The sequence below is a fragment of the Clinocottus analis genome, unplaced genomic scaffold (assembly GCF_023055335.1).
Source record: "Clinocottus analis isolate CAN_PGR_092001 unplaced genomic scaffold, fCliAna1.0.p SCAF_11, whole genome shotgun sequence".
Lineage (NCBI taxonomy): Eukaryota > Metazoa > Chordata > Actinopteri > Perciformes > Cottidae > Clinocottus > Clinocottus analis.
Window position 1 is genome coordinate 21,193,342 of NW_027175832.1, and position 14,102 is coordinate 21,207,443.

At 51.5% G+C, this 14,102-nt stretch overlaps 2 protein-coding genes across 2 annotated transcripts in view; both read right to left on the reverse strand.

Moving 5' to 3' along the window:
- The window catches only part of rasal2 (RAS protein activator like 2), a 31,794-nt gene extending 25,441 nt beyond the window's left edge, over positions 1-6,353 (reverse strand). The window contains 1 exon segment of the mRNA XM_068567475.1: positions 5,947-6,353. Within this exon segment, the coding sequence (XP_068423576.1) occupies positions 5,947-6,061 (115 nt within the window). The 5' untranslated portion in view covers positions 6,062-6,353.
- Positions 6,354-7,469: 1,116 nt separating this feature from the next.
- The window catches only part of lamc1 (laminin, gamma 1), a 27,735-nt gene continuing 21,102 nt past the window's right edge, over positions 7,470-14,102 (reverse strand). Inside the window, 14 exon segments of the mRNA XM_068601324.1 lie at positions 7,470-9,715; positions 9,831-9,930; positions 10,020-10,178; positions 10,276-10,475; positions 10,549-10,663; positions 10,794-10,943; positions 11,848-11,992; positions 12,094-12,231; positions 12,401-12,480; positions 12,564-12,647; positions 12,649-12,770; positions 12,871-13,027; positions 13,319-13,497; positions 14,066-14,102. Coding sequence (XP_068457425.1) covers positions 9,459-9,715; positions 9,831-9,930; positions 10,020-10,178; positions 10,276-10,475; positions 10,549-10,663; positions 10,794-10,943; positions 11,848-11,992; positions 12,094-12,231; positions 12,401-12,480; positions 12,564-12,647; positions 12,649-12,770; positions 12,871-13,027; positions 13,319-13,497; positions 14,066-14,102 — 1,923 coding nt within the window. The 3' untranslated portion in view covers positions 7,470-9,458.

Sequence of the window (14,102 nt, forward strand, 5' to 3'; positions counted from 1 at the left end):
ACGTTATAATCCAAGCTCTTTCAAGAAATGAAGTTAAAGTATAATGTAAAAATGTACTGCAGTATTTAGACTCCTCCAGATGTGCAAAAAAACAAGATGACGACGGACGAAATGCTGAAGTAAAAGCTTCAAAACGCCCACAAGACCAACGCTGATGTTCTGGTGAAGTTCCGCTTCAAACGCCACCTTCATGGGTCAAGAAACGATAATCGGGCAGAATGACCCGGAATGACTCGTGTCTCCTACCAGACTCCTCAGGTTCAGGTCGCTGCCCGAGGACGCCGCTGACCCCGGTGCTGACCCCGGTGCTGACCCCGGTGCTGACCCCGGTGCTGACCCCGGTGCTGACCCCGGTGCTGACCCCGGTGCTGACCCCGGGCTCAGACCAGGACCTGAGGTAGGGGAGGATCCTGCGCAGGGATCCGGGCCCCTCCGGGTCCTCGTGGGGTCGATCTCGGCTCCGGTCACGCGGGCCCGCGTTGGACCTCGGGAGGCCGAGCGGAGGCTCCGTGCGGCGCTCTTCACCCTCGGGGTCGGCCACTTTGGCGTTTCCCAGGCGAGCGGATGTCCTCCACTCGTATCCGTCCAACGTCTGCTCGGGAGCCGGCCGGCGGTCGGGTCTCCACCAGAGCTTCCTGTGACGGTACCAGGGGTACCAGCGGTACCAGGCCCGGCGGGGGCTCTGGGCCGCAGCCTCGCCTCCACTTCCTCTCATGGTCCGGCACGCACAGACTTCCCCCAGCAGCAGCTGGTCCCGAGCGGCCGAACGACGCGTCTCGCTCTCGCTCAACGGGCCGGCAGGGACTTCCTGTGAGGAAGCGGCGCCGCGGGTGAAGAGCGAGTTAAAGCTCGGCCAATCAGGCGCCAGCAGATGCGCGCACAGCAGCAGGCTGTGGTTTCCCCCGAGAGCTGGAAACGAAACCACTCCGCTCAGAGTCCTCCTTCCTCTGACAGGACCGATGGAACCCATCGGGTTAACAACGCAGAACTTAAAGAATCCTTCCTGTTATGAACCGTGTCAAACATGTGAGATTCAGGGAAACCTCGGAAACCCGAGACCCCAGGGAGCTTGAACTGGTGCTGCTCTCCTCCTCTGCATCTCCCACAAAAATATTGTCTGAAAATATGAGTCTGACAGCTTCAGTTACTTTACAAACTGATGGTCTCTCTGTTACTTTGTTACTTCCTGTTGGTCTCTCTGTTACTTTGCTACTTCCTGTTGGTCTCTCTGTTACTTTGTTACTTCCTGTTGGTCTCTCTGTTACTTCCTGTTGGTCTCTTTGTTACTTCCTGTTGGTCTCTCTGTTACTTCCTGTTGGTCTCTTTGTTACTTCCTGTTGGTCTCTCTGTTACTTCCTGTTGGTCTCTCTGTTACTTCCTGTTGGTCTCTCTGTTACTTCCTGTTGGTCTCTTTGTTACTTCCTGTTGGTCTCCTTGTTACTTTGAGTTTGAAGAAGAAGCGATAATCATTTCATAGTCACATCGTAGTGCTCTGAATCAAATCATTCAAACAAATATTATGAAAATAATCACAACTAAATATCCAATAAATTAAAGGCTTGAAAAAAGAGTTGTTCCTCAGTTAAAAGTTTGTCTGATACAATTTAAAGCAAACTATGTTTGAAATGTCTTCATCCTCCTCCTCCTCCTCCTCCTCCTCCTCCTCCTCTTTCTCCTCCTCCTACTCCTCCTCCTCCTCCTCCTCCTCCTCCTCCTCCTCCTCCTCCTCCTCCTCCTCCGTGACCCACATGTGCGTGTTCATTGGATAACAGAGCGGCTGGTCTCCGGGGCGACGCTGCATGTAGGTCAGAGCTAAGCTGAGGAGTCAGACAGCGAGGACCAGGAGACCTGTCAATCACCCTCTAGCCCCGCCCCTAAAGCATCCCCTCATTATGGTCTGTTTGACTCTAACAGACCATAAAGTACTAAATGAACATCATGCTGTATAGAAGAAGACTAGAAACTAGAGATTGAGACATAAACTCATGTTTACAATGTTTACTGAGGGAATACATCAAGAGAGAAGTAGAGTCACTTATATAGACTTCTATACAACCAGAGGAGTCGCCCCCTGGTGGTCAGGAGAGAGAATGCAGCTTTAACACATGAAGCATAGACTTCTATACAACCAGAGGAGTCGCCCCCCGGTGGTCAGGAGAGAGAATGCAGCTTTAACACATGAAGCATAGACTTCTATACAACCAGAGGAGTCGCCCCCTGGTGGTCAGGAGAGAGAATGCAGCTTTAACACATGAAGCATAGACTTCTATACAACCAGAGGAGTCGCCCCCTGGTGGTCAGGAGAGAGAATGCAGCTTTAACACATGAAGTATAGACTTCTATACAACCAGAGGAGTCGCCCCCTGGTGGTCAGGAGAGAGAATGCAGCTTTAACACATGAAGCATAGACTTCTATACAACCAGAGGAGTCGCCCCCTGGTGGTCAGGAGAGAGAATGCAGCTTTAACACATGAAGTATAGACTTCTATACAACCAGAGGAGTCGCCCCCTGGTGGTCAGGAGAGAGAATGCAGCTCTCTGGACCTGCAGACTCCCAGCAGTCTGGTTCCACACTTCCCAGCAGCTGTGGGAGGAAGTGCGTCAGGACAACAGGAAGTAGAACTGCCGCTCCATTAGCTGCTCTGTCCTCATCTCCATCCTGCCGGAAAGCCGGAGAGCCGACAGCGGCTAAAAATAACCAGCAGCCGAAGAGGAGACGCATCGGCCGAGGGAAGGAACGCAGAGGCCCAAAGGAATCCTGGGTAAAGCCCCACAACAGACAGGAAGTCCAGACTGAACCTGCATCAGTGAGACCTGAAAACACCGATCACTCTGATTTCACCTGGAAATGATCGACTCGTTTCAAAGGTTCAGACCAGGACCCACACACACACAACCAGACCTACACACAACCACACACACACAACCAGACCTACACACAACCACACACACACAACCAGACCTACACACAACCACACACACACAACCAGACCTACACACAACCACACACACACAACCAGAACTACACACAACCACACACACACAACCAGACCTACACAACCACACCTACACAACCAGACCTACACACAACCACACACACACAACCAGACCTACACACAACCACACACACACACAACCAGACCTACACACAACCACACACACACACAACCAGACCTACACAACCACACCTACACAACCAGACCTACACAACCACACCTACACAACCACACACACACAACCAGACCTACACACAACCACACACACACAACCACACCTACACAACCAGACCTACACAACCACACACACACAACCAGAACTACACACAACCACACACAACCAGAACTACACACAACCACACACACACAACCAGACCTACACACAACCACACACACACAACCAGAACTACACACAACCACACACACACAACCAGAACTACACACAACCACACACACACAACCAGAACTACACACAACCACACACACAACCAGACCTACACACAACCACACACACACACAACCAGACCTACACACAACCACACACACACACAACCAGACCTACACACAACCACACACACACAACCAGAACTACACACAACCACACACACACAACCAGACCTACACACAACCACACACACACAACCAGAACTACACACAACCACACACACACAACCAGAACTACACACAACCACACACACACAACCAGAACTACACACAACCACACACACAACCAGACCTACACACAACCACACACACACAACCAGAACTACACACAACCACACACACACACAACCAGACCTACACACAACCACACACACACAACCAGACCTACACACAACCACACACACACACAACCAGACCTACACACAACCACACACACACAACCAGACCTACACACATCCACACACACACAACCAGACCTACACACAACCAGACACAACCACACACACACACACAACCAGACCAGGAGATCTGACGCTGAGTTACATACAGAGTATTGTAGTACTCTGTAATAATTTAATAATACACAGAGTATTGTAGTACTCTGTAATAATTTAATAATACACAGAGTATTGTAGTACTCTGTAATAATTTAATAATACACAGAGTATTGTAGTACTCTGTAATAATTTAATAATACACAGAGTATTGTAGTACTCTGTAATAATTTAATAATACACAGAGTATTGTAGTACTCTGTAATAATTTAATAATACACAGAGTATTGTAGTACTCTGTAATAATTTAATAATACACAGAGTATTGTAGTACTCTGTAATAATTTAATAATACACAGAGTATTGTAGTACTCTGTAATAATTTAATAATATACAGAGTATTGTAGTACTCTGTAATAATTTAATAATATACAGAGTATTGTAGTACTCTGTAATAATTTAATAATATACAGAGTATTGTAGTACTCTGTAATAATTTAATAATATACAGAGTATTGTAGTAGTAAACGTAGTTTCTGTCACTTTAAATATGTACTCTCTCATTTACTAGATTGTGAATCAATGAGCACCACGAGCAGCCCCTGAAGGCACCATGAACAGCCCCTGAAGGCACCATGAGCAGCCCCTGAAGGCACCACGAGCAGCCCCTGAAGGCACCACGAGCAGCCCCTGAAGGCACCACGAGCAGCCCCTGAAGGCACCACGAGCAGCCCCTGAAGGCAGCACGAGCAGCCCCTAAAGGCAGCACGAGCAGCTCCTGAATGCACCATGAGCAGCTCCTGAATGCACCATGAGCAGCCCCTGAAGGCACCATGAGCAGCCCCTGAAGGCAGCACGAGCAGTCCCTGAAGGCAGCACGAGCAGCCCCTGAAGGTGAGCAGCCAGCTCCTGAAGGCACCATGAGCAGCCCCTGAAGGCAGCACGAGCAGCCCCTGAAGGCACCATGAGCAGCCCCTGAAGGCAGCAGGAGGCAGGAATGCGGGTGGAGTGCTGGCGGGTGAGATCACTGACACAAAGTGTCTGCTGACATCACAGTCTGCATCCTGACACTCCTGTTGCACAGATACCACGCTGCTGCCTTCAGGGTGCGTGGGAACAAACACTGCTGCACATGTAAAACCACAACTTAATAAAACAAACAAACAGTTCAAAGTCAAACAAAAGGAAGGAAGAAAGGAAAGGAGGAAGGAAGGACAGAGTGTGCATGCATCACATGACACTCAGAGACTGAAGAGTAGAAATAAAACATGTTATGAAGTCTTCACAGCAGCAGAACTGGAGGTTCCCTTCAGGTACACGATGATGCCTTCAGGCTCCGCTCAGTGAACACGAGTACTGGCTGAAAGTAAATGATAACGTTCTCGTGATGCGTTCAGGCTCTCTCCTCCTCTTCCTCTCCTGTTGGTCTCAGGTGAGTAAATCATGAGGTCATAGTTTGTTTTTAACAATCTGATGAAAGTAAACTGATTATTTGATCTTTTTATTTGAGGACATTTTAAAAGAAACATGAAGAATAAAATATATAAAAATTTACATAAGAATATATATCAGAAAATAATGGTTTCATGAAATATCAGAAGTTTAAAGCTTTTTCTTACAGAAGAGTGTCACACATGATGCGTTCAAGTACCGTCTGAAAGATGGAAATCGGAGTGTTTCATGTCAGTGTTATTATATATTATAATAATATAATAAAACCTCCTCTGTGGGACTGACCATATTAATATATCTCGTCTTACTGACAGTCAAGTACGCTTCAGACATATAGATTCATTGTTATTAAGTGAATATAAATATATATTTATACTTAAAATGAACAGTAGAAGTTTTAATTCTGATCTTTTTTAGGAGAACCCTCAAAACATTGCGCGACCCCTTTAAAGTCTCGGGGTCCAGACCCCGTACCTGGTCTCGGGGTCTCGGGTCCACACCGTGACCCCGGCTGGAGCCTGACCTCTGACCTCTGCTCAGCGCATGCGCGCGTGTCTTACCGTAAACCCGGAGCCATCCCTGCTGCTGGGACACGGTGTCCACCAGGATCCGGTCCACCAGCGGGTCCAGGCGGCTCGGTCCGCCCGGCGGGGAGTCCACGTCGCGCGGCTCCATACCCAAAACTCCAGAAGGCGCGTGCCCGGTGGGGCGCGCGAGTTTGAGGTCGCGGCAAGTCGGTAAAAGTCGGTAAAAGTCGGTGTCCGTTAGCCGTTAGCCGAGACGGTCCTCGGCCGCATCGTCCCGCGCGGCCCCGCGTCCCGAGCGGCGGCGTTTACCTTCCGGCCGACCGGCGGGACTCCGTCCCTCCTTCCTGACTCGGAAAAAGTGCCGAGAAGCGGGCGGTGGAGCCCGAGCGAGCCGCTGAAAGGGAGAGGACGCGCGGCGTGTGTCCGCTGGCTGCTCCGAGTCCACTCTGCGCGGGCACGAGCCCGAGACTCGGCGCGCTCACGAGTGAGGACGGGCGAGAGCGCGCGTCAGAGTCTGGGACGAGCAGTGGAAGAAGTACTGAGATCCTAAAAGTAATACTACACAAGTGCTAATACCTCACAGTGAAAGTACTAATACCACAAGTACTAATACCTCACAGTGAAAGTACTAATACCATAAGTACTTATACCTCACAGTACCTCAGCCTGTACATTCTGGCAGGGGGACAGGCAATGGAAATCAGCCCTGCGGCTGGAATTGGGCATTTACATTTTAATTTTAAGTGTTCATTAATGTACATTGTCCCTCTTGAGCAAATAAACTTGGATTGAAAGTACTAATACCTCACAGTGGAAGTACTAATACCTCACAGTGGAAGCACGAATACCTCACAGTGAAAGTACTAATACCACAAGTACTAATACGTCACAGTTAAAGTACTAATACCATAAGTACTAATAGCACACAGTGAAAGTACTAAGTCCACATGGTGAAAGTACTGATACCACATGGTGAAAGTACTAATACCTCATAGTAAACGGATGTTTGTGACGTCGTCCTTCACTGGGACTCTGTCTCCACCTGCTGGTCCTCCTGATGTATACAAGTATAAATACCCTTCACCTGTTAACCCCTGACTCCTGGTGGTCAGGAGAGAGAATGCAGCTTTAACACATGAAGCATAGACTTCTATACAACCAGAGGAGTCGCCCCCTGGTGGTCAGGAGAGAGAATGCAGCTTTAACACATGAAGCATAGACTTCTATACAACCAGAGGAGTCGCCCCCTGGTGGTCAGGAGAGAGAATGCAGCTTTAACACATGAAGCATAGACTTCTATACAACCAGAGGAGTCGCCCCCTGGTGGTCAGGAGAGAGAATGCAGCTTTAACACATGAAGCATAGACTTCTATACAACCAGAGGAGTCGCCCCCTGGTGGTCAGGAGAGAGAATGCAGCTTTAACACATGAAGCAGAGACTTCTATACAACCAGAGGAGTCGCCCCCTGGTGGTCAGGAGAGAGAATGCAGGAGTACTACTGGCTATTGTAGTACATCCATGTACTTGTACTGCAGTAGATTCATGGACACATCACTTCCTGTAGTAATCTTTTATTATTCAATGTGTTAGCGTTACAGAGTTCACTCAGGTCCTCACATGGCTGCAACCATGACAACAGGATAAACACTCAGGGAGGAGGCGTCCTGCAGGCTGTGACACACACACACACACACACACAGACGCACACACAGACAGACAAAGACACGCACACAGACAGACAGACACTTTTAAACACACACACACACACACACACACAGAGCTGGGTCATAACTTAAAACACTGTTCATCATCACGTCTGCATCGCGGCCGCCGGATGGAGGAGCAGAATGAAACATTAAAATACAACGTGTGTGTGTGTGTGTGTGTGTGTGTGTGTGTGTGGGACCTGATTAAAAACACAAACCCTGCTTCAGTACCGACTCGAGGAACGTTTAGTGGAAAACAGGACTGATTACAAGCAAACTCGTCTTAAAGGCACAGAACACGCGACGTCTCGACCAATCAGAGCGTCGCGATGACATCATACCACAGACGTCATGGTAGACACGTGTATACTTTACTGGAGGTTTCCGTTGATTGATTGATGGAACTGGATGCGGCTGCGTTTTTATTTCTGCTGGAGTCTCATTTCTTAAAAACCAGCCAGTCCTGAATCATTTTAGCATATATTTACACAAATAACACAAATCCTCACTCTATATGTCATGATAAAATAAAAAAAACATTCACACAAAAATATAACATTTGAAATAATTATTAGCACCAGTGTATCAGATACAAATTATCGCTACGCAAAATGTACAAAGTTGCATAGTGTTGTGTTCCGCCGGGAGGAAGATATGAATTATGTAAAGAGAGAAGATATGAATGTAAAGAGAGAAGATATGAATGTAAAGAGAGAAGATATGAATTATGTAAAGAGAGAAGATATGAATGTAAAGAGAGAAGATATGAATGTAAAGAGAGAAGATATGAATGTAAAGAGAGAAGATATGAATGTAAAGAGAGAAGATATGAATTATGTAAAGAGAGAAGATATGAATGTAAAGAGAGAAGATATGAATGTAAAGAGAGAAGATATGAATTATATAAAGAGAGAAGATATGAATTATATAAAGAGAGAAGATATGAATTATATAAAGAGAGAAGATATGAATGTAAAGAGAGAAGATATGAATGTAAAGAGAGAAGATATGAATGTAAAGAGAGAAGATATGAATGTAAAGAGAGAAGATATGAATTATGTAAAGAGAGAAGATATGAATGTAAAGAGAGAAGATATGAATTATGTAAAGAGAGAAGATATGAATTATGTAAAGAGAGAAGATATTGTTTTGTAGACTTCAAAGGCTTGGTGGTCACCAGCGGAGTGGGCGGGGCTTTACTTAGGCCACGCCCCGCTGGAGGTTAAAATACTGAGAAGAAGAAGAGGGGATTCCTTCACGGTGTGGTTTCTGAAAACACGGTTGATTAAACATTAAAATAATAACAGTGAGCGGCCGTACGTTCAGCCGGCTGAGCACTGAAGGTAGCTGTCCCGGGGCATGATGGGTAATACAAGCAGACACTTCCTGTCTGTGCAGTCACGTCGGGTTCGTGGTTCTGGTTCTCCTCCGAGGCTCGACCGCCTCTTGCCGAGTTCACTCCACCGAAACACGCCGCTGCCAAGAGAAACAGCTGCAAACAAACAAACAAACAAACAAACAGCTGCTTCTCTTCAACAAACAAACAAACAAACAAACAAACAGCTGCTTCTCTTCAACAAACAAACAAACAAACAAACAGCTGCTTCTCGTCAACAAACAAACGTGAACGTGGCTTAATGTTGGCTTCAAAGACAAGAATCTGAGGACAAAAATATTATATATATATAATTAAAAACTGTTTTGGTAAAGGTCGGCATGGTTGCCAGAGTGTTAGACGTCAAAGGTGTTGGGGGGCGGGGCTGCGGCCGGTGCAGAGGGGGCGGGGCTACGGCCGGTGCAGAGGGGGCGGGGCTGCGGCCGCTCCAGAGGGGGCGGGGCTACGGCCGCTCCAGGGACGGCGTGTTGAAGCAGCCCTCCGGCAGCGTGTTCTTGATGTCGTTGAGGTTGGCGATGTCGGCGCGGATCTCTCGGATCTGCCGGTCGTAGTCGAGGATCATGTCCTCCTGCGAGCGCGCCGCGTCGTTCAGCTCCGTCAGCTTGCGGTCCAGAGCGCTGTCGGCCATCTTGCCCTTGGCCCTCTTCAGGGACTCGTCGATCTGGTTCAGTTTGCTCAGGTCCACTTTGTCGATGTTCCCTGCAGGAAGACCAGAGGATCAGTGAGGAGCTCTGCAGGGACGCCGGGCCAAGGGCCCGCCAGCGGCCGCCAGGCCGAGCTACACACACACACACACACACACACACACACTCACCCAGCTGGTCCAGCAGCACGGTGATGGTGGTCAGCACCGTCTTCACGGCGCTCTTGGCCTTGCGGGCGTTGTCCTCGGCCTCCTTGGCGTTGTCCGACGCCTGAGGAGAAGCGAACGCAGTTGAAGTGACACACACACACACACACACACACACAGGTTTCCACGGTCCTCTCTGGAGGCGTGTCCTACCATTCCCGCCATCATCATGTCGCCGTCGGCCTCGGCCTTCTTGCGGAGCAGCTCCCGCTCGGCGGCGTCCAGCTGGTCCATCATGGCGCCCACCTGCCCGTCCAGCTCGCTGGTGTCCTGGAACGCCGCCTCCGCTTCCTGCTTCGTCTTCGCCGAGCCCTGAGGACGCAGCGGGGCGTTCATCAATCAATCAATCAATCAATCAATCAATCATCTATCTATCTATCTCATCGTGCGTCCCTCTCTCTCTTCGTACCTTCTGCACACTGCTGGCGATCTTCTCCGCCTCCTCCGCCTTCTCCTTGGCCTCCCGGGCGTCGGCGGCCGCGTTGCCGAGCGCCGCCTCGGCCTGCTGGGTCTTCTGGTTGGCGGCCATGATGGTGGCGTTGATGGCCGGGATCTTCTTCATGGCGTCCTCCGCCGCCGTCTTGTTGTCGTTCACCCGCCTGTCAAAGTCTGCAGGAGAACGTCAGAGAACGTCACACACACACACACACACACACACACACACACACACTCACACACGTACCCCTGAGGTCCTCCAGGATGCCCTCGGCCTCCCTGAAGGTGGACTGGCCTTTCCTCGCCGCCTCCTCAGCCAGAGCTTTGGCGGCGTCGGCTCGAGCCAGAAGCTGGTCTGCAGTCTGCCAGACAGGAAGCAGGAAGCAGGAAACAGGAAGCAGGAAGTGAGATCAGACAACATCAGTCGGCTGCGACTCCCGTCGTCCATTGGATTCTGCGTGCTAAAGTTAGCCTAGCTTAGCATGGACGTACCTGCTGCTCGCTCCTTCCTTTCTCCAGCAGCTTGCGCACTTCCTGCTCTTTGCCCCGCAGGTCGTCTCGCAGGTCGTTGTACTCCTTCTCCGTCTTGTCGATGAGCTTGTCGAGGTCGGACGCCTCCTTCTTGATCTTACTGGCTTCATCCTGACGGACGCAAAGGATTCTGGGTTATATCCACGAGGTCCAGGTATCTCATGATAAACATCAGGTCCTATGGGACCTGATGTTTATCAGGTCCCATAGGACATCCTGCACCTCCTGCACCTCCTGCACCTCCTGCACCTCCTGCGCCGCCTGCACGTCCTGCACCTGCGCCTCCTGCACCTCCTGCGCCTCCTACACCGCCTGCGCCTCCTACACCGCCTGCGCCTCCTGCGCCTCCTGCGCCTCCTACACCGCCTGCGCCTCCTGCGCCTCCTGCGCCTCCTACACCGCCTGCGCCTCCTACGCCTCCTGCACCTCCTGCACCTCCTACGCCTCCTGCACCTCCTGCGCCTCCTACGCCTCCTGCACCTCCTGCGCCTCCTGCGCCTCCTACACCTCCTGCACCTCCTGCGCCTCCTGCGCCTCCTGCACCTCCTGCGCCTCCTGCGCCTGCGCCTCCTGCACCTCCTGCGCCTGCGCCTCCTGCACCGCCTGCGCCTCCTGCGCCTCCTGCGCCTCCTGCGCCTCCTGTCCTATCAACCCAAATGAGTCCTAACACTCACTTGAAGATAGTTGTTGGCATATTGTGATCATAACTATGAGCATGCAGCTTGATGAGAGCCAGACTGGTTCAGGAGCTCAACGTTAGCACACATGCTAACACACCTTTATGTAAAGGTGAGGCCTGAAGGATCACAAGCCAACAACAATCAGGGAGACTTTCAGTGGTTCAGTTCAAACATGGAAGAATGACAGTTTGATGCCAAAGCGTTGTCTGAATGGGGCATGCTGGGTAATGAACCGTTCAGCATGTGCTGGCGTTAGGAGTGTGGCTGTCACGAGGGTGACGTGTTACAGCAGTTCAAAGTGGATCCAGCACGTTGAGCAGATCATGGAGAGTCACCTCCAGGGCCTTGGGGTCCAGCGCCGGGACGCTCGTCAGGTTGGCGAAGATCTTCAGGGCTTTGTCTCCGGCGTCTTCGGCCTCGGCCTGAACCTTGTTGGCCTGTTTCTCCAGGTTCTTGGCGAGCTCCTTGGCCTCGTTGTACCTGTTGAATGAACAGCGTTAACGTTCACACATCAGGGTGTGTGTGTGTGTGTGTGTGTGTGTGTGTGTGTGTGTGTAACATGACGCTTCACGGAGACGCACTTCTTGTTGAGCTCGTCGATCTCCTGGCTCGTCCTGCTCTCTCCCTCCAGAGTCTTCAGCAGCAGGTTGTGAGCTTTGGTCGACGTGTCGTTGGCGTCTTTGGCGATCTTCTCGATCTGGTCGGCGTCCATCTTGTGTCTGAACGACAGATGTTGTGCAGTTTAGTGGATGATCTCACTGAACTGTTCTAACAGACAAAGATCCTCTGAACGACAGATGCTCTCTAGTTTGTAGAAGTTCTAACTGAACTCTGTCCAGAGACAAAGATCCTCTGAACGACAGATGCTCTGTGGTCATGAACTCGTACTTGTCGGCCAGCGTTCGCGCCTCCTCCGCCAGCAGCGTCATGTTGTTCGGGTCTCCGGTGCCGCTCGGGGGTTTGATGTCCTGCGGACAGAAAAGCCGCCGTCGGTTAACGAGCTCGGTAGAAACGAGCGTTCAGCTAGCCGTCGATCGGCGCCGGCGCTCACCACTTTGCCCACGGCGTCCTTGGCCTTGTCCAGCTCCTGGCGGGCGCGGTCGATCAGGTCCTCGGCGTCGCGGACGCGGTGGCGGGGCGCGGTCGGCCTGCGTGCCGGTGTCGTCCACCGTGCTGCGGATGCTCTGCAGCCGGTTCCACTGCGTGGTCAGCGTGCTGTTGATGCCGCTCAGCCGGTCCAGCAGCCCGCGGTCCACGTCTGAGGGGAGAGGTCAAAGGTCAGGAGCCAGGAACCAGAGCTGGGTCCTCCGTCTGTCATGGACCCCAGAGGCCGGCGTTACTGTTGACAATGAGCAGACCTTTGCTGGCCTGCGCCTCCTCCAGCAGCTCCATCACTGCTTTCTCCGCCTCCTTCAGTCGGTCCTCGAAGGCCTCGTCGGTGACGGCGTCGCGGCCGGAGCCGAGGCCGTCGATCAGGGTCTGCAGGTCGTGCAGCTTCTGCCTCTGCTGGTTCACCTGCACACACACACACACACACACACACACACACACACACACACACACACACACACACACACACACACTCTGCATTAAGCTTCTGCAGGAGGTTCAGCATTTTGTCTTCAGTCCTTAGTTTTATGAACTTAATAAATATTATGAACCACGTGTTTGCATGAGCTGTACTAGTCCACTAGTCTACTAGTCTACTAGTTCTACTAGTCCACTAGTCCACTAGTCCACTAGTCTACTAGTCTACTAGCCTACTAGCCTACTAGTCTACTAGTGTGATTGTAAACCCTGACCCACCTTGTCCCGCACCAGGCTGTAGCAGGACGGGCACTGCTGGCATCCCGGCGCTGAGCGGTTGTAGAAGTAGTTTTCCTCACACATGTCGCAGCGCGCGCCCACGAAGCCGGGACGGCACTCGCAGCGCCCGACCTCCTGACACTGAGCGGAGCGGGAGCCCTCGGGGTCGCAGTCACAGGCTGAGGGCACACAGAGGTCGTTAGGAGGTCGTTGGAGGTCGTGGGATGTCGTTGGGAGGTCGTTGGGAGGTCGTTGGAGGTCGTTGGAGGTCGTGGGAGGTCGTGGGAGGTCGTTGGGAGGTCGTTGGAGGTCGTTGGAGGTCGTTGGAGGTCGTGGGAGGTCGTTGGGAGGTCGTTGGAGGTCGTGGGAGGTCGTGGGAGGTCGTTGGGAGGTCGTGGGAGGTCGTTGGAGGTCGTTGGGAGGTCGTGGTGTGGAGGTCGTGGGAGGTCGTTGGGAGGTCGTTGGGAGGTCGTTGGGAGGTCGTTGGAGGTCGTTGGGAGGTCGTTGGGAGGTCGTTGGGAGGTCGTTGGGAGGTCGTTGGGAGGTCGTTGGGAGGTCGTTGGGAGGTCGTTGGGAGGTCGTTGGGAGGTCGTTGGGAGGTCGTTGGAGGTCGTTGGAGGTCGTTGGGAGGTCGTTGGGAGGTCGTTGGGAGGTCGTTGGAGGTCGTTGGAGGTCGTTGGGAGGTCTTGGGAGGTCGTTGGGAGGTCATTGGAGGTCGTTGGGGCACGCAGGCAGACACACACTCACGTTTGCATCCAGATGCGCTGAAGCCGAAGAAGTTGAC